This window comes from Ochlerotatus camptorhynchus, unplaced genomic scaffold (assembly GCF_037179485.1).
Source record: "Ochlerotatus camptorhynchus isolate MF236.1 unplaced genomic scaffold, CSIRO-AGI_Acam_v1.1 ptg000330l, whole genome shotgun sequence".
Taxonomy (NCBI): domain Eukaryota; kingdom Metazoa; phylum Arthropoda; class Insecta; order Diptera; family Culicidae; genus Ochlerotatus; species Ochlerotatus camptorhynchus.
The window spans coordinates 18,049,993-18,070,830 of NW_027040818.1; the positions used below are offsets into that span (position 1 = coordinate 18,049,993).

The 20,838-nt window shown below is 39.5% G+C and overlaps 1 protein-coding gene across 5 annotated transcripts in view; it reads right to left on the reverse strand.

Annotated features, from left to right (window-relative positions):
* LOC135708322 (titin) overlaps positions 1–20,838 on the reverse strand; it is a 280,525-nt gene that overhangs the window by 103,831 nt on the left and 155,856 nt on the right. For all 5 annotated transcript variants that reach the window (XM_065230332.1, XM_065230329.1, XM_065230330.1 and 2 more), the window contains exon 9: positions 12,078–12,238. In XM_065230332.1, coding sequence (XP_065086404.1) covers positions 12,078–12,238 — 161 coding nt within the window. The remainder of the gene's footprint in view (positions 1–12,077; positions 12,239–20,838) is intronic.

Sequence of the window (20,838 nt, forward strand, 5' to 3'; positions counted from 1 at the left end):
GGTGGATTTAGTTCATAGTGCATTATTTACATCCTGCAAGTTTTAAAGTCCTGTGATCAAAACTCGCGGAAATGGAGTCGAAAGAACAGCTCGTGCGTGATAAAATCTTGCGCATTCATCACGAGAACAAGGATCTCTCGCATCGTTCCATCGCTAAAACGTTGGGAATCGCGAATTCCACGGTGTCGCGAGTGATTAAGCGGTTCGAGGAACGGTTGACCACCGATCGGAAGCCCAGAAGTGAAGGAAAAAGTATTCCGTACAACACCAAAAATCACAACCGCGTAGTTGGGGCCTTCAACCGAAATCCGAACGCCTCCGTTAGGGATGTGGCTAAGAAGCTGCACCTAAGCCGAAGTTTTGTCCAGAAGGCCAAAACTAAGGCTGGGCTTCGAACGTTCAAGGTACAAAAGGCCCCTAATCGTGACGAGAAGCAGAACAAGTCCGCCAAAACCCGTGCCAGGAAGTTGTACCTCAACATGCTGACGAAAGTTGAATGCTGCATCATGGACGACGAAACATATGTGAAGGCCGACTTCAAACAGATCCCCGGCAACCTGTTTTTCACGGCCAAGGATAAGTTCAGCGTTCCGGAGCATGTCCGCACTCAGAAGATGTCCAAATTTGCGAAGAAATTCCTGGTTTGGCAAGCCATCTGCACGTGCGGGAAGCGGAGTGCACCTTTCGTGACCCAGGACACGATGAACGGACAGGTGTACATAAAAGAGTGCCTCCAGAAGCGGCTGCTTCCTCTCCTGAAGGCCCACAACGTCCCAACAATCTTCTGGCCGGATTTGGCCTCATGCCACTACTCCAAGGACGTGCTGAAGTGGTATGCGGACAATAAGGTCAATTTCGTGCCGAAAATGTTCAACCCTCCCAACACTCCGGAGCTCCGCCCCATCGAGAAGTACTGGGCGATTATAAAGCAGCACCTTCTTAAACGACCTAAGGTAGTGAAGACAGTCGAGGAACTGAAGAAAGTATGGGTTTACATGCAAAAAACGGTTGATTCACAGGTTGTGCAGAATCTTATGGCCGGGGTTAAGGCCAAGGTGCGGGCATTTGCGTATGGACTGTAAATAAAATACGAGTAAAATGGTAAAATGAAGTTTAATAGTTATTTCTCAATCCCTGAAAATTTGATGGCAATCGGATGAAAACTCGAATTTTGCGAATCAATTTTGTGTGTGGCAATTTCATCGTGGACACCCTTTAATTTACCTAAGAAGTGCCAAAATCGCTTTCAAATCTCCAAAATGGCCCCAAAATCGCCTAAAGGCTAACTAAAAGTAAATTGGTATGCCCCTCGCGCGCCGCTAGCACGCCTCTAGCGCTGGGAATCGAAAACCTTTCACAGTGGTTTGTTTACACTTTTACAGAGAACAACTGGTGCAAGTTTGATCAAAGTAGTCGATCGCGCTCAGAAATAACGTCAAATGGAACTCGAAAGAAGAAAAATATTGTTCACAAACACCTGGAAAATCCGAAGTGGTCCGGTTCCAAGCTGGCTAAAGTGCTGAAGATGCCGAAAACAACAGTTTGTCGAGTGCTCAAAACCTACAAGGAAACGCTGAGTGTGGAAAGGAATCAGCGGACCTACCAAAAAACTGGAACCAGGGATCGTCTGCTGCGCAGCTAGGTGTTGAGGTGCGTTAAAGCCAACCCCGGTTTTTCGATCCGAGATGTGGCCAGAAGGTACAACGCCAACTTTCAAACGGTGCGAAACATCCTTGCCAGGGAAGGATACAAGTCGTACAAAGCCAGTAAACATCCGAACCGGCACATGAAGCAGAATTCCGTGACGAAAAAGCGTGCAAGGCTCTTGTACGACCATGTTTTGACGAAACACAAGGGCTGCACTTTGATCGATGACGAAACATACGTCAAACTCGATTTTAAGCAGCTTCCCGGTCAAAAGTTTTACATCGCTACTGGACGTGGGCATGTACCGAGAAGGTTCAAGTTCGTGTTTGCCGACAAGTTCGCGAAGAAGGCCATGATTTGGCAAGCGACGATCCTCGACGATGACATCCCAAGTTTAAAATCAAAGAATGCCTGAAAAAACACGTATTGCCGTTCATCCGCAAGCATAGGGGAAAAAGTCATCTTTTGACCAGATTTAGCCAGCTGTCACTACTCCAAGGTAGTTCTGGAATGGTATACTGCCAACAAGATCGATTTGGTCCCCAAGCTAATGAATCTTCCGAATTGCCCGGAATTTCGACCAATCGAAAAATACTGGGAAATTTCCAAGCAACGAGTTCGACGAAGCGAAGATCAAATTTTGCGCAGCTGTTGGGAACCTCTATACGCATTTACTGAGCAGTTGGGAAAGTGAGATACTAGAACTATTGTATCGAACAGCACAGTACAATACAAACTAGATACGCCATTGTTTGCGTGCATGGAAGATGGGATCAGTGCCATCACGGTAAATTTATAACTGGCTAATTACTAATTGTTAATATGTGCGGCCCCACCCAACTCAAATTTGATTAGATACGCTCCTTTTAAGGGGAAAATTTACCTGGTAGTGAGTAAATGAAAATTTACTTTGGTTATCTCTGAGAGAATACTTCAGATTGCAAAAAGCTGTCATCGATGTTTTCGTTTTATTATGTCACAAAAAACAACGAGAGCTTTTTCCTGAAGTCTCAGAGTTAACCATTTTTGGAATTTTCAATTACGGACTAGGACACTTTCCCTTAAGGGTTGTAATTTAGGAATGTACACACAATTTAGTTCCCTCTAGTCACACCCAGGGTAGGGACAAAACTTGCAATCAGCTTAAAATACTATGTTTGTAGGTATTGTCTTTTCAGCGACCGGTGGATCATAACGCTACGATGTTTTATGACCGACGTTTCAGTCTTTGGACTTGTCCTTGTTTAGGGAATATAAAGTTGTACCATATTTAGTTCAGCGCAAAATGTTTTACGATCTGAAGCTAAATCCAGCCCTGATCCGAATCCTTGATGGAACCGTTGGTGATGATAAATTGTAATCAGCACATTATCTTGAAAATTGCGATGCTTCACAGAAGTTGTTGGAGCTGCCTTAAAGATGTTGAAACTTCAATAAAATTCTCCAGAACTTTCCTGAATTATTCAGATGTTTTTAACTGGTCCCACAATTTTCCTGAAGAAAATTGAACTGCCCCGAAACTATTTCGATCTATCCCGAAGTTCTTATAATTTTCCTGATGTTTTCTAAACCATGACCTTCAAGGTCATGGAACCTCCCTTAAAATATCTAAACTTCCCTGAACTTATATGAACTTGCCTGATGTTTTTGTTCCTTCATGATAAAGTTCTCTAAATTTCCAAGAAGTTCTCGCAACTACTCTAACGTCCCAAAAATTGGAATCTTTCCTTAATTCCTAATTTTTTTGTGAAAGTTCCTGCAATTGATTAATGAAACCATAGAGGTAACTCTAAGACTAGTAGGTCCCGAAGAAACGTGCTCAACTTTTTGGCTCAGCTCTGGAACTATCTTCGATCCCAAGCTAATCGATTACCCCTCGAAACATAGGAAAATTCACGAACCCCTCATTTAGCTGTCAAACTTTCATAGCGAATCAAAACAAACATTGTGTAGTACTAGAATTTAGACTAGAATGGAGTACGTTAATCGATTTGCTTGGGACCAATAGACAAGTCAAGTAGTGAGCCAATTTAAAATCGTAAGTTTCCACCGGTTGATGGAACTGCTCTGAAGTTATCTGATCTTCAAAACTAGCCTGATGTTCCTTGGGATTCCCTGAAGATCTCGGAACTAAAGGAATGAACCAGCCTATAAAGACTCTCTAATAATGAAAATAATAATTTTGGAAAAACGCTGACGTTTTCCTAAATACTCTGAGTCTCGTGGGCCTTCTGTAAAGTAATTTCCTTGAAGTAAATTGAACTGCTTGAAGTTCTCTGATTTTCTCTGATGTTTTCAAAACTACTCTAAAGCTCTTGTAATTCTCATGTAGTTCTTGGTACAGTCCTGAAATGAAAGGTATCTACTCAAAAATATTTAAACTTCCCTGAAAATCACTGGACTTCTGTAAAGTTCCCAAAATATGTTTGAAGTTGTCTAAACTTCTAAACAGTTCTTCTTCTTTTTCGCATTTTAAGCTTATTGTTTATCACATATTAGCTTATTGCCTGATCTCAAATTAGTGTTCTAGATGCATTCAAAACAGTTATTAATTGATAGCTTTTGATGCCTGTACCATTGCTGCATTAGTATAATTGAGTGGCAAGTTCAAGCATACTCTATGCCCAGGGAAGTCGAAACATTTTCCAACCCGAAAAGTTCCTAGACCGGACCGAGAATAGAACACAGTCACCTCCAGCTTTGTAGCTGTGCCTTTACCAGGGTGGCCTAACTTCCAAATAGTTCTTAAAAGTAAATAGACAAAATTGCCAGAACTTCATAATGATCTTCGAAATTTTTCTGAAATTCATGGAACTACCCTATATCTATAAATTTCCCCAAAAGTCTGAACTTTTCTGAAGCTATTGTGACTGCCTTTGAGATCTCTGAGCTTTTCAGAAGATCTCTAGACGTAGCCTATCTGAGGTTTTTGGAATTTATTTTCAGTTAACACACTTTTCTTCAAATTATCTGGACTTCTCTAAAGTTTTCTCAACTTCCCTTAAGCTATCTGAATATCCGCGAAGTTCTTAGACCTTTTAAAAGTTCCTGCAATTTCCCAAAAGCTCATTGAGCCGCCTTGAAGTTCTGGAAACTTGTCTGAGGAGCCCGAATTTTTAAATACGTTATCAAAACTAGACCTGTGCGCCGGTCATACCATCGGCGGCGGCGGCGTAGGAATAATTTATGTGCCGGCGGCGGCGGCGTCACGGCGTGACGCCGTTGGGCTTGATCGGCGGCGGCGGCGGCGGCGTGTATCGGCGTGCCACTATGGTGTCCGTAAAAATATCGCATTAAAAATTTGAACTTAAACGAAAAGTCACTTGAACCGATTATATTTCATTTATATTTCTGATTAGTTACTTCATACATTAGTGTGGGAGTTATTTTGTAACGTGATTTTTGCAGTACCGTAAAACGGGGTAACATTGATAGTTTTTTAATGTATATTCTAAATCATTTTTAGAGCAATAAATGTTTTTCAAATTTTATATTTTTAAAACAAGTACTGAGGATTCAAGAGTCAATTCGTTAGTAATATGTTTAACGGGAATTAAAGTATTTGCACTATTTTTTTAATTTTGTGACCGAACTTTAGTTTCATGAGTTTGGGTTACTTTGATAATGCTCGATGAATGTAGAAAAAAATGAGTGAAACTCAAACAATTTAGTTCTTTAAATATGAAACTTTGAATGAATAGGGGAAATGACGGCTTCGGCATGCCAGACTATGTTCGGCAACCCAAATTGAAACACTGTTTTCACTGGATTTTCTTACGAAAACACTTCGCTGAATGCATGCAAACGATTCTTTATGCTTTCAGCTTCAATTTGACTATATTTTTACCACTGAGAAAAAGCAATCTAGCAAGGTTTGCTTGAAATGAAACACACGCACTACAAATTGTAGCTGATTTCGAGTTGCCGATAATAGAACAGCAGATTTACATGCAGTTCAAATGGAACGGTTGCCGAAGAACAACTGGTTGCCGACAATACTCGCTCTCACTAGAGAAGATTGGAGCTTTGTAAAAGCGTTTCAAAACAGTTTTTGACAATTCTTTCGACTGAAATTGTTAGAGCAGCTGGCAGCAAAAGATTGTAAACAAACCAATACTGCATATGTGTGCGTTCCTTAGAGAAAAAGCCTATAGAAAGAAGGTTGCTGCTTAGGTTGCCGAGAATACGTAAATTCCCCTATATAATCAGAAAACATCATAAGCAATAAGAATATAACGTTGAATTTGTGATGGCTATATCGGAGATACATTTCATAAGTGATGGTTTGAGTGCTTTTTTTAGACTGGCGAAAAACACGGAAATTGTTTTTTAATATGTTTGTTAAATATGTAACACATACTATATAAAAACTATATACGATATCAACGAAAATACCCTAAGCTACAATATGGAACCAATGTTTCTTATTAGGAAAAAGCGCAGCGAGTAAATTTAATCTTTACATTATACTATCAAAATTACCCGCATTATCAAAGATACCCCGTTTTACGGTACACCTTTTCCGGAATGATGTGTTATTTCGTCGATTATTTTCATGCATTAGCTTCCCAAAGTAATTCCAACTTTCACTTGATTTTTCGCTGCTATGACTGGTGTCAACAGAAAGGAAAGACAATGATATTTTGTTCAGATTGCCAGACATTTTTCTTAGCAGTATAAAAACTAAACTTTAAATGGCTCCGCTTGCGTACACTTCCAAAGCGTACGGATTTGCTATGATAAACTTTGACGTTTTATTTTTGGCGCGATAGCCTTGGTGGAGGGTAATCAAATGCACATCAATATAATTGAAGTAAAGCTATTGCGCATCACAAGACAAATTTTATTTATTATTTGTGCGCAAACGCTTATAAAACTACGGTACTACATCAAATCTTTTGAGTGTCTTCGGTGCACTTATTTCTTATGAGCCAGTGAGTATTCCATATATTGTATGCAACTGTCCACTTTTGTTTGAAACATTTCTTGCAAGCTGCTAGTTTACGTGAAAAGGAAGTTTACATGTACGAATGTTTGCATGCATGGATGTATACATCGCCAGTAAAATTCAGAATTTTTTGGTGTGTAGGTATCGGGAATCGAGGTAATTGCATTTTCATTAAAAAAAATCTAACAAGCACAATCGTAATCGGCGTATGAAAAATGGTCTCGGCGGCGCGCCGACTCGAAACCGTCGGCGGCGGCGGCGTATGAAAAAGCGCCGGCGGCGGCGGCGCGGCGCGGCGGCGCACAGGACTAATCAAAACTTCTCTTATCATCCCGCAGCCTGTTTATGAAACTCCCCTGAAATGTTCGGTATTTCCTTTCATTCTACGGAACATCTTTAACACTCCGAACACGAAGCCTTCGGTCAAAAGTGTATCGGAAAACTTCGACAGTGAGCATGCATAAGGGCGTATACGCGATGATCGATTCTCTACATCGATTTTCTCTTTGCATTGCTACAGCTAAGCGAAACAATTTTCTAGAATTTGTTCAATGCAGAGTTGTAGCATGTTGTATTGGCTATCAAAATCAACAACAAACTCACCAAGAAACGTTAATTCTAGCGAGTTTTTAACAAAAGCGAAAATTGACGAAGAGAATCGCTCTTATGCATGCTCACTGTCGACTTGTTATGTTTGAGAAATCATAGCTCAGCCATTTATTGACAAATTTAAAATCTAACTTCATATTTTAAAGATACATTCGATATTTTTAGATTTAAAATCTATTGATACATTACTGAGCATTGATTTATCATACATTGCCAATTTGCCGTATTTAACACATTTTACTGGAGGCATCGTGTTCGGAGTGTTAAAGTACCTGATACATTTCGTTTTCAGCACCGCGACATTTCATAAATTTTATTAAGTTCTCTAAACCTTCATGATGCTCCCTGGACAATCTTTAATATTTAGAGCTTCTAGAAGGTTCTCGATATTTTCCTGAATATAATGGAACTGCCTTTAAATTCTCTAAAATTTTTTGAACCACTTGGAACTTCCCTGATTATCCCGCAGTTTTCCTGGAACTGCTCTGAAGTTTTCAGAACTTCCCCTACGAACACGTACATAACTTCCTTTATACTCAACTGAGGTTCTGGCAACTGCTGTAAAGATGCTGCAATTTTACTGAATTGGGTTCTTTAAGGGTATTGAGGTAAATGCATATTCGTAATCTGCATTAAAAATGGAACCCAAACCCAACATTTCATCAATTTTGGCACACTGGAACTATTTTAAATAAGTACGATTACATTTGCAAAAATCACCTAATTAGCGCCCCTCGGTGTTACTTTGTATGGGAGCGAGCAGACAGTTTGTCAGTTTAGTGTCAAACAGTGAAGTTATTATTTTGCTTTAAATCATGATTTAAAAATCGAGATGAAAGTGCGTGGGGTTGAAAAAAATATCGCTGTGCTCAGAAAACGAAGCTCTTTCAGATGATATATAAAAACCGATATATTTTTCAAAATTAAAGAACCCAATTGCATGGAACTGTCAAGAATTGATTGATTGATTGATTTCTTTATTATAGAGACTTGCAGCCGTTGGCTGGTTCGTCTCTGCAATCTACCAAGAAGTTCTTTGATCCTTACTAATGCTCTCGGTTTTTTTCTGAAATCTATGGAACCTATCTTAAAGGATCTTAAAACTTCCCTGCAATTCTGGACGTTCTTGTATCTCTCGGAACAACCCTGTAGTTTTCCAAACTTCCTTGGAATTCTTGGAATTTTCATGAAGTTCTCAGAACATCTTGAAAGTAGTGTTTCTGATGTTAATGAAACTACCCAACATAAAATTTTCAAAATTTTCCTGAAGATTCGTTAACGTTTTCCTAATTTTTCTGAAAATCATGGGACTTTGCTCTTTGAACATCTGTTAAGTTCCTGCATTTTTCTTAAATTAATCAAAGTTATCATCATTTTGCAATTTTTTTCCGAACTTTCCTAAAGTTTCCAACATTTTTCTGATGATCATGGAACTGCTTTGAAATTTGTCAGAACTTTCCCGATGCTTTCTGACCTTTCCTAAGTATTCCTAAGTACCGTAAAACGGGGTATGTTTGATAATGCGGGTAACGTTGATAGTATAATATAATGATTAACCCTAGGGACACGCAATAACCTCTAACTCCAACGCAGGCAACAGTTGTACTTAAATTAATTCCATTAACTACTGCTTTAATTACATTAGATCATTAACTACTTTTTAACTCCATTAGTTAAAGTCGAAATTTCGTAATTAAAGTACATTAATTACATTTTCAATACTTTTAATTACATTCATTCCGGATAGATAATTTTAATAACCGTCAGTACTACTTCAAAACGCATTTCTTACTTTAATTTTTTTTTATTGCATTTTAACTTCAACGCACCGGTTCTTTGTATTGCGTGCCCTTCGGATTAACCCTTCGTCTGTACAAAAAAAAAACAACTTAGTACCTTAGGGTCAATTTGACTCCAAATTCAAATCGTCATAGCTCAGCGAAGGTTGAACGTATTTGTGAAATTTCAAATGATTTGTGAAATGTGCCTTGAGCTTAAATTAGGAGGGGGGTCCTTGAAAAACTATACACATGATCCCAACCATATAGGATGTTACTTCCTTCTGCAAAGACATTCCAGAATACAAGGTCTTCTGAACTATGGATAGTGTATGACAGAATTTACTCACTAGATGGCGCTAAAACGATAAAGTTCAAGTTGTGCCATTACACATTATATAACGCTATCTACAGATCCTGCACATATGGATGGTTTTCGTCTTCTACAAAAGACTGTTCAGATGGACAAGGCCTATCTTCAAGAATAGAGTTTAGTTCAGAGTTCACTCGCCAGCCGGCGCTAGTGTGACATTGATTTTTCATTGTTTGTCCTCAATTAACAAATGGACTAAAGGGTGATACGTGTTTCTTCAGGAAAGGCAGCAGACGTTTATTCAAACACTCTTTCACGTAAATTTCTTGGTTGACAGTCCCGGAAGCTATGAAAATGCTACTTTTCAAGCCACAGGTACAGATGGCTTGCCAAACCAGATATTTCTTTGCGAACTTTGACAGTTTCATGTGCTTGAAAACATCTGCTACCTTTCCCCTTCCTTTTGCCGTATAAAACTCCTGTCCCGGAAGCTGCTTGTAGTCGGCTTTGACGTAGGTTTCGTCGTCCATTACCACGCAGTCAAACTTCGTCAGCATCGTCGTGTACAGCCTCCGGGATCGCGCTTTGGCCGTCGTATTTTGTTTATCATCGCGATTTGGAGTCACTACCTTCTTGTAAGTCGATAGTCCGGCTCGTTTTTTGGCTCGATGCACGGTTGTAGACGATACACCCAGCTTATTTGCGGCATCTCGGAGAGAGAGGTTAGGGTTTCGCTTGAAACTACCGGCAACTCTCTTTGTCGTCTCAGCGGCTTCCGGTTTTCGATTTCCCCCCGATCCAGACTTCCTGGCTGTCGACAAACGTTCCCCAAACACTTTAATTACATTTGTAACGGTTGATTTGGCAACTTTTAGCGATTTTGCCAACTTTGCGTGCGAGTAGCTCGGATTTTCGCGATGCGCGAGCAAAACTTTGATACGCTGCTCTTCTTGCTTGGACGGCATTTTGACAACTGAAGAGTGAATTCCAAAATCAAAATAGGAGCAACATTCTACACACACACACCTTCAAAATGAGGGGTGTTCAGGTTTTTTAAATGCAAAATTGAAAGAAATACGTCAAGTTGATATTGACCAAATTTTGACCGTATCACCCTTTAGATAAAAGATTTCCGGCTTTGGTAAACTTGTTCAGATGGACTAGGATAATCTAAGAAAAAGAGTTTAGTTCAAGATTCACTAACAAGGTAGCGCTAGTATGACATTCATTTTGAATTGTATGCCCTAACTTAGCATATAGACTAGATAGAAGGTTTCCGTCTTCGGTAAAGTTGTTCAGATGGACAAACCCTATCCTAAACTATTGATGAACAAAAGTAACTGATATGAACCGTGTCTTAGTTTTGAGAAAACGAATTGAAATGCGTATGTCTTTCTAAATGTGGATGACAGGAATCTTCCGAACAGAGTTGGAAACTAATGGATTATTATTTAGGACGTCCTGTCTGAATATTTCAACAGCTGGAAGATCCGTATCAACGTGGCAAAGACCCAGGTCATTATCTTTCCACACTCTAAATCTCCCAGACTTGTTCCGTCGGAGAATAACAAGATCTGCCTGAATGGCACAGTGGTGGAATGGTCCAAAGAGGTCGTGTACCTCGGGCTAACACTAGACAGCAAGCTTCTTATCAGGGAGCACGGTGACAAAGCGAAAACCAAGTGCAACATCTTGATAAGATCGTTGTATCCACTTATCAACAGGAAGTCAACCCTGTCCCTGAAAAATAATCTTGCTGTCTACAAACAAATCATCCTTCCTGTAATCGAGTACGGTATGCTAATCTGGGAGAGTTGCGCAAAATGCCATCACCTTAAACTCCAAAGGATCTAGAACAAGATCCTTAGGATGGTCCTAAACAGTCCCCCGCGGACTAGAAATTTTGAGATCCACCTGCTGGCTGGAATTCAGACATTAGAAGAACGGAGAGTATTCATCCTGGAAAGGTTCAGGTCTGTGATCAAATCATCAGATCATACGTGATCTAGCACGTTAGGTTAAGTTATACTAGTAGTTAAGTAGGTTATCACTTTTTTCAATTCGAATAAAACACATCCCCAAAGGGGTATTCTGTAAACTAGTTGAAAAACGCAAATATTAGATTAGAATATCAAATTAAACAAAGATGAAGAGCCAAGTAGGCTAATCAATTAAAATGATAAATCAATGTACTATCATAATCAACAGAAATAAACATAATTTTACTACTACTACTATTGATTTTCTGATGTAGTTACTCATGGAGACCTGGATAAATTAACCTAATGTTGGTGTGTTTTCCAGTTCTGTGTGCATTTGATTCTTATCTGATGAGTATTTCCATTTCATCCAACAACTTATCAACAGTTCGAACCCCAATTTGCATACTTCCGCTAGACACCTTCACTGTCCAACTCTAAACTACCTGTAAACTTGCATCTGGCAACATTGTTCCCCTGTCCCCCACCTTCTCCTGGAAGTAAGTGAGTGTCCGAACCCAAACCAGCAATAAAAATCTTAATTAAGTGTCTTACAGCCACTTGCACAAGATTGAACCACTCGACAATCAATTAAGGGCAAACCTCAAAGGGACAGGCGATTTGTAGACTTTGCTGTGTGACGACTACCTCATACTATGCATGACTGTGTTGTAAGTGGGTGGCAAGTAGGTAATCCTCTTCAGTTAATGATTTGTAGACTACTTCCCCTTCCCTTGCTACGACTGATGCTGTGTGTGGGTGGTGTTCGGGAGGCGAACGATCTACAGTAGTACAACACTCACCTTCACTTCCCGGTTGGAGAAATGCTTCCCATCGTGGGTCCACATGACCTCGGGCGGTGGGGTTCCGGCGACTTCGGCTTCCAGTTTGATCTTCTGGCCGACCCGTGCCATCACGTTCGACGGCGGTACACGGAAGCTGGGATACTCGGTCGGCTCCAGAGCTGTGGGTGGTTGAACCAGCGCCGAAGACAGAAGGAGAGAAAGAGGATTAAAGGTTCATTAGTGAGTGTGCTTCTTCGTCGTCGCGTGAGTCATGATTGGTGTTTGAACAGGTGTTCGAAGCTTGCGTGCGGTGTTATGTGTTGTGAGCACGTGTGGCGGGGCTGTGAGCAGCTGATTGAAAATCGGGAGGTGTTATTTGTTATTGTTTTCGTTTTTCTTTGGATAAATATCAAAAATGTTAGCCTTCATTGCCGTGCGCGGGAGTGAGTGTCTGGTTTTTTACGCCAGTTAGCGCAGTTTACGGCGACGGCGGGCGGTGAAAATTTCACACATTTTCGAAATAGCACTGTTCGGGCCCGCCCGTGTTAGTTGTGTTTAATGGGCTGTTTTCACTGTGTGTAGAGGTATTTGTCAGTTTCTAGGATAGTGTGAGAGAAGCAAAAAATAAACCCTCGGGTTGGCCGCGGGAAAAATCTTTTCCTTCGATTTCTGGCCGTGAGTGCCTTCGGGAAATTCGATCTTTTCGGTGGGTTCTCACTCGCATGTCATAACTTATGCGCGTGTTCGCGTAAACAGATTTCTTTTTCGTCTTCATTATTCTTCTGAGACTGGGAGACAGTGATTTTCACCGTCTTATGAAAGTCGAATTTAATTGCTCTGAGCTGCTAAGGGAGCCGAACTATGGCCGTTCTAGGTTCCTACCAGATCGATAATGAGCCGCTGAAGGGACACACAATGTTGCACACTGTTCAGCGTGGAAAATGTCACACACAGGCCTTCGCTGCTGGTTGCTGGTTTAATCGAGCTAATCAGGCTAATTGATGGGGCGTACTATTAGGGAAATGATTCATGATGGTGGTACCGGTTCGAGGCGAATATTTTCATCAGCATTTTGTCGTAGATGCTGGTCTAGTGTTTGTTTTATCCGGTGGCGCACTGTGATCGTATTCTTTAGCAAATGAGCACATGTATGATGATGTTTTCGATTTATAGGCTAATATACTTTAATTTCCATATATAATTAACTTGAACTGTTGCCCCGTAACGTGGGTAGATCACCTTTTCGTGTTACGTTACGGGATATAAGATCTACCACCGATTCCTAGTCTTGGCTACTTCAAACTAGGGGAACAGGATTTTTCAGTAATCAAAGGAACACCTCTAAGCCCTTGTTACTTGTAATGCCTTGTTGATAGTGATAAGGCTCGGCTTTATCCACCGAGGATGATCTTGAAACAAGGAAAAAAATGAGTGAGTTAGTCTTCATCTATGTGATTTCTAATCTTCTATCGTTGTTCCATAGTTTGAACTGGTTAAGACTAGCGTTCTGATGCATGGTCACCATCGGTGTCATTGCTTATTTTTGTTGCTAAGGAATCCAATTTTGACTGACAAAGGAGCGCGCCTTTGGACGGTGTTTCAACACTCCGAAGGGTATAAATAGCGGAACCTTTCAATTAGAGTCGGATCCTTGCGATGAAGGCAAGAATGACAACTGTATCAAAACCGAATACTTCATCATTTCTCAATAGTGATGCAGTAATACGATATGCACTAAACTAAGGACACGGGATATACTACTATAGATCAAATTACTGGTCGCTGTGGTGTTATGTCCCGAACAGAGGAAAACAAACTAGAACAAATCATCTCAAACTGCAACAGGTTTAAAATATCGTGAAATATTTTATTGTATTAAAACAATCTGTAAATTTTGAATTCATTTTGTATTCGTGAAAGAGCAGCTGCAGAAGTTGAGTTGATTTATGATGGACTACTTTCCTGATAATTGGCTCTGGGTCCGGGTCATATTTATTTCCAAGGGTGGAAGACGTCCCAAAGCATTGGCGTCGAGAGGGGGGGGTGCGATGTGTAGACTCAAGGCGTGCAACGCAAACCCCTGATATCATGGCCTCGAAATCTGATTTTTCAATTTCAATTTAACATTTTGCCTCTGGTATCAGGTCAGGAAATGACAATTTTCACCGTGATTCCAGATATCCACAGGACTGTATTTGGCCCCCTCTATGCTCATGATGGTAAGCAATTTAGAAAAAAAATCACGGATCTCCAGGTCTACTTTCAGGAATTTACCAATCACCCACAAGATTCCGGATATTCAGAGGACCATTTTCTGGCCACCCGGAAGCAGAATCGATATGGTGATGACATTTTTCCTCTATGCTCATGATTGTATACAATTTAGAAACAAAATGTAAATCACTAGGTCTAATTTCAGTAATTGACCAGCACCTCTCATGGGTTTTCCCGGTCCGACTGGCCAACCACATGTCCAAAAGGTACCCTGTCTTTTTCGTTCGAAAGAAGATACTTATCAAATAGTGGTTCAATCTCAAAATTTGGTAACCAAATTGCTGAGAGCCAGTGATGTCAACATAAATCGGCATGCATTTTGCTCGGCACTTTTCGGGGTTTTCCGTTCCGGATGGCCCAGTCGGATTTCGATCTGTTTCAAATGAAAGTAGATAGCCATACCTTATGATTGATCATCGCATTACCGAGAATCAGCCATGTAAACATGCACCGATACGCTGTTTGCAGCTTTGGGGTTTTGTCAGTTAATAGATTTCACATCAGAATTCTGTTGGAAATTTTCTCAAAATTTATCTGAAAATCTTTTCAAAATGTCCTTGAAAAAGATCTCTTGGAATTTTCTTGGAATTTTTTCACTCTCCTTAGAACTTTTTTTTTGGTATTTCTCGATTACTTTTTCAAATGGATGTATCAGCTTTGTAAACAATGCATTTGATCGTCAATTTGGCGTAACTGGTCGTACACGATTACTAACACCACTAACAGGTAGGGGAAAGTTTTCCCTATCTGATGGTAGTGTTAGCATGCGTGGGTGAGCTACCAGTTACGTCAAATCCACGATCAAATGCGTTGTTTACGAAAGCTGATACTTGCCTTTGAAAAAGTAGTCGAGATTTATTGAGAATATCGTGCAACAGTACGCAGAGTTTCTTATGTAAATGTACTCAAATTTACCTTGAATTTCCCTCAAAATTCATATGAATTCTCTAAAAGCTTGAAATTTGGCAAACAATCGTTTGAATTATTTACATAATTATATTCTCTTGGGATTTTTAATCGATTTATCCTTGCGGCTCTCTTCAGAATTTATCTTTGATTGATTGATTGATTGATTGATTGATCGATCAACATTTGCGAGATTTTCTGCAGTAGGTAATCTTTAGGTGTAGTTTCAGGATTGTAGTCATAATATTCCATCTCAAGAAAGGGAGCATTCCAAGGGAATTCGAAGGAGGATTCAAAACTGAATTAACCGTACCATCACTTTTGATACTTTTGAGTTCCCTAGAATTCTACTCACAATCTACATAAAACCACTGTTCGAAGAACTGTACTTTTATGTTTTCTGGGACATAAAAATCTAATCAAATTTTACTATATTGTGGTCCAATGTCCAGAATATACTTATGTCATAATACGTCACGTTGTTTAGGTAGCGTCCTCTTCATAATTTGGGATAAACAGCTATCCAGCTAGGTGGCAACCCTATCTTGTTTGCCTTGCCTTGTGGGCCCCACTGACAGCTCATTATTTGTAAACAAATAGATGATTCAAGCCAGAATATCAAAAAAGGCGTGACTGATATTTCCGATATTCTTAATATTTTTGCTTACATTTTGTGAAACATAAACTTAGAACCTATAAAGCATTATTTTCTGATTTTTTACCACGAAGTCAACCAATTTTATGGCATAAAAGGGAAAATAATTCCATTTGATACAAATACGACAATCAATTTTTACAGTTCACACTTGAATTTTGACGTTTCAGATGTTTCAATAACATGGCAGCATATAGAGATTAGTGACGTTTAACGCACGCACACTAGCGGGAGCAACGCCGTGTAAAGTTGTTTATTATTTTCCTCTGGCTAACCTAAAAAATGTATGAAAGTAGATCTGTCAAAATGAGTTTGACATCGATTTGTTATGTATTTTCCTCGGATATTCACTAACACGCTCTCATATACCCTACCATTACAACCAGACGTGAAAACCTCTATAATCCAGCTGCAGCTATCCCCCGAAGAACGCCCCAACAAACAATTGCCTATTGAATAAACGACTTCTTGACTATTTTATTCAACTGCCTGCTTAATAATACTTGTTCTATTTTTAATAATAACTTCTGTCCAGGCTTTGTTCACACAAATCTGGAGAATTTATTCAACCACAACATCGAAATATTTGGTGCTGAATAAGGTATGTTGAGAAGCTTCTATTCGACTTACAAAAGTTGTAACAGAGCTTATTCGATCAAAATTTTGAGTATTCAGCGTTTATTAGACATCATTACTTCTTTAAACAGCGATGGTATAAAGGTGTATATAGACGCTTGATTCTCATGTGAAATAATGTTTAATTAGACACTTTTATACATCAATTAAACGATTATCCAACTACGGGATAAATTATTCCGAAAATAAGAACGGGACAGAGCAGGGTTGTTCTCGTTCGTCAATGATTGTTGTGTGTTGTGTCGAAGCACGGCATCCATTACACAAGATACTAGAAAATTTATTATGAATTTATTACATACATACACACACATGTCGTTAGATGGGATTCGAACCACGACCTTCCGATCACCAGCCGCTTGCCTTGCCATCTGAGCTATTCTAGAATTCATCATATGGGCAGCTAAATAAGTAATAAAACCTTGAATCTGAATACCTATCAGCACTCCAAGCCGTAACTCTAGCTAATTCAAGGAGATGTGAGAATGATTAATTCATTCATAGTTGTTTAACATGAGACCAAGGCTCGGTCCTAGGTTACCTCTCCATCTCCATAATTTCAATGGAAAGGATGCTTTTCGATAAATCTATGAATTGGTTGTCGTGAGTGAAACGATCTATGATTACGGTTTAAATTAATAAGGCGCAGAAAATAAATAAAAAAAGGGTTGAGGTTGGGATTGAACTCGTGACCTTCTACTTGGAAAACAGAAACGGTAACCACTATGCCACCAATTTCGTTTTGTTGCTAGCCTGACACAGTGTTGTGGAATAATGAATGAATACGCCGTTTATAAAGCATTTACAAAGCATACAATTAAAACATGGACGCATAGTGGTATAAAAGCTATAATGCTGACTGTTTTCACCTTTATTCAGCAATATTGTTAAGCAATGCAATGGAATCTAATAATGGAGCTAGAAAACAATTATAAGACCATAATAAAGCATGCTATTAAATCACTTTAAAACCGTCGAATTAAAGCGTCAATGTATGTGCAAATTACACTTATTCAGTTTGTTATTAGCTCAAACTTCTGGTGTTGAATCAGGAAGACAGTCATCGTTTGTATAGGTTTTAATAAGTATATTAATCAAATCAGAGCAAACAGCGGAATAAGGGCGCATCTATTGATCTCATTGAGGTTTTTTCAGCACATAATTTGACAACCCGTTTTATTCAGCATTGTATACTGTTATAAAGCATTTATTCAATCTATATGCTTATTTGTGACTCTGAATTGTTTGTTGGGGCGTTACCCACTGAGTTGCACCCACTGCTTTTTCTCGGCGGGGTTTCAACCAGTCGGTCTGATTTTTTGCATGTGAGTGGGTCAATGGAGGACTAGTCATTCGCAAAAAATCAGACCGTTTGCTTTCAAACCCACAGAGAAAAAGTGGTGGGTGCAACCCAGTGGATGACGCGTTCTTCGGGGGATAGCTGTAATTCTGTCAATTACTGCAAACTAAAGCCTGTGGTATGTATAATCGTTCTGGTAGGATCATTTGTAGAATATTACTAAAAGAACATCCGAAATCACTATCTCTACGTCCCCTCATTTTGATGATATTTTCAATACTTGGGTTGAAACTTTCAGAACACTGAGCATCTTCGTGCTTCAAGCTCGCTAATCTCATACTGTTTGGACGTTGGGTGGTACAGTCTCATAAAGAGGGCGTTTCCTAAAAAAAAATGTGACATGCTAGGGCAAAAGTATATTTAATTAAAGTGTCAGGAGACTATGAGAAAGTTAAACATTGGAAAAATGATCTGTCATAGAAACCTGCACATTGTGAAGGCTGACTAAAAGTAAATTGGTACGTCCCTCGCGCGCTGCTAGCACGCCTCTAGTGTTGGGAATCGAAAATCTTTGACAGTGGTTTGTTTACACTTCTATAGAGAACAACTGGTGCAAGTTTGATCAAAGTAATCGATCGCGTTCAGAAATAACGTCAAATGGAACTCGAAAGAAGAAAAAATATTGTGCACAAACACCTGGAAAATCCGAAGTGGTCCAGTTCCAAGCTGGCTAAAGTGCTGAAGATGCCGAAAACAACAGTTTGTCGAGCGGACCTACGAAAAAACTGCAACCAGGGATCGTCAGCTGCGCCGCAAGGTGTTGAGGAGCGTTAAAGCCAACCCCGGTTTTTCGATCCGAGATGTGGCCAGAAGGTACAACTCCAACTTTCAAACGGTGAGAACATCCTTGTCGGGGAAGGATACAAGTCGTACAAAGCCAGTAAACATCCGAACCGGCACATGAAGCAGAATTCTGTGGCCAAAAAGCGTGCAAGGCTTTTGTACGACCGTGTTTTGACGAAACACAAGGGCTGCACTTTGATCGATGACGAAACATACGTCAAACACGATTTCAAGCAGCTTCCCGGTCAAAAGTTTTACATCGCGACTGGACGTGGGGATGTGCCGGGAAGATTCAAGTTCGTGTTTGCCGACAAGTTCGCCAAGAAGGCCATGATTTGGCTAGCAATTTGCAATTGTGGCTTGAAAACGGAACCATTCGTCACATCCTTGACGATGACATCCCAAGTTTACATGGAAAAATGCCTGAAAAAGCTTGTATTGCCGTCTATCCGCAAGCATAGGGGCAAAGTCATCTTTTGGCGTGATTTGGCCAGCTTCCACTACTCCAAGGTGGTTCTGGAGTGGTATGCTGCCAACAAGATCGATTTTGTCCCCAAGCTGATGAGTCTTCCGAATTGCCCGGAATTTTAACCAACCGAAAAATACTGGGCAATTTCAAAGTAGCGACTTCAACGTAGCGGCAGGGCAGTCAAGGACATCCAGAAAATGCGGGCAAAATTGAAGAAATGCGCTGATTCCGTGTCCGTTTCCACTGTGCGGGCGCTGATGGGCTCCATCAAGAGGATGGTTCGAGATTTCGTTTGAACTGGAGAAATGTAGAAGTACTGTAAAGCAACCATTATTTTTAGTCAGCCTTTAGTGTCTTCAGAACAACAGTTTATTTTCCTTATTTTTTTTAAATACTCCTCAAAACTACCTGTGATGCTTAGTCAAATTATATTGGAATTCTCCCAGAATTCGGTTAAAATAATCCAAATAATTCAGCTACGATTCTCGTCAATTTATTTGGTATTCTGATACTATTTCAATGCAATATGTCAGAAGTCTTACATTTTGACCTCGTTCGGTTTTATAAAATCTGATATCTTTACAATACGTCATATTTGAAGTACAAAATCTCGCAAAGATCAAGAACGTTAGAAACTGGCCTAGCCTTAAAGTCTTGATAATTTTCTAATGTGATCTTCAAAACATTTCTTAGTTTGTGGATTCAAATGTTATTGAGTAGATTTCATTGTATTTAAAAGAACTTCTATACTCAAGCCTTCAAATTAAGTGAGTGCAATTTGAATAATTTACATTTAACGTAGATAAATTTCAAAATTATAAATCTTTTAATAACAATTCTAATTTCAGATTTAATTTTTTTTAATATGGATCCAAATTTGAAAAAAAAAATTCAAAATTTTGATAATTTATTTTGCTTTTCGGTTGAAGAAGAGGAAGGAGTTTCCCTCATCACATGTTCAAATAGTTAGTATAGTTTTATAATCAATTTAACTTATAAGATGCCTGCATTTTCTATTGGATAATTTAGTAGGATTTAAATTGGACAGTTCCAAAATTTATATCTAAATATTTTGTCAGTGACTTTTAATGATTTAATACAAAATAAAACTGAACAGCTAGTCAAGAATGATTAGCACTATAAATGCTGTATTTAAACTAAAAAGATTGCTTATTGCCGTTATAAAACCACAATTAATCAGAGAGCTAGCCAAAAGGCTGTCAAATTGTTACTTGGGAAATGCGTTTGCATATGCGTTCCTTGAAGAGGCACATTAAGGAAAAGCGTCCTCCGAGTTCAGAGCTTGAAGAAGCATGGACTCCGGGTGAACCTTCGTGTTTTACATCACATCGTGGTGAGCAGTTTCCTGGCACAAACGCAACATCCAGTCGGTCTACAGCGTTGGTAGATATTAAGAAAGTGGCAGCTATGAGCATTTGTCGGCTCACAACTAATTTTGGTGTTCCACACAGTATTATTACGGAATATTTAAAAGAAAACAACATTAATTTGACCTCCGAATCAATTATTTATGTTTTGGTTACATTTAAATCACTTGATTTATTTGAAAATGTTTCATCCAACAAAGGTTCCTTAAAACATTAACAGGGAGCTATTCTGAGCTGGTTATGAAATGCGTAGGCTACCAAGATGCTGTTCATCATACAGACGGAATTGACGAAACAGTTCGTGTAAA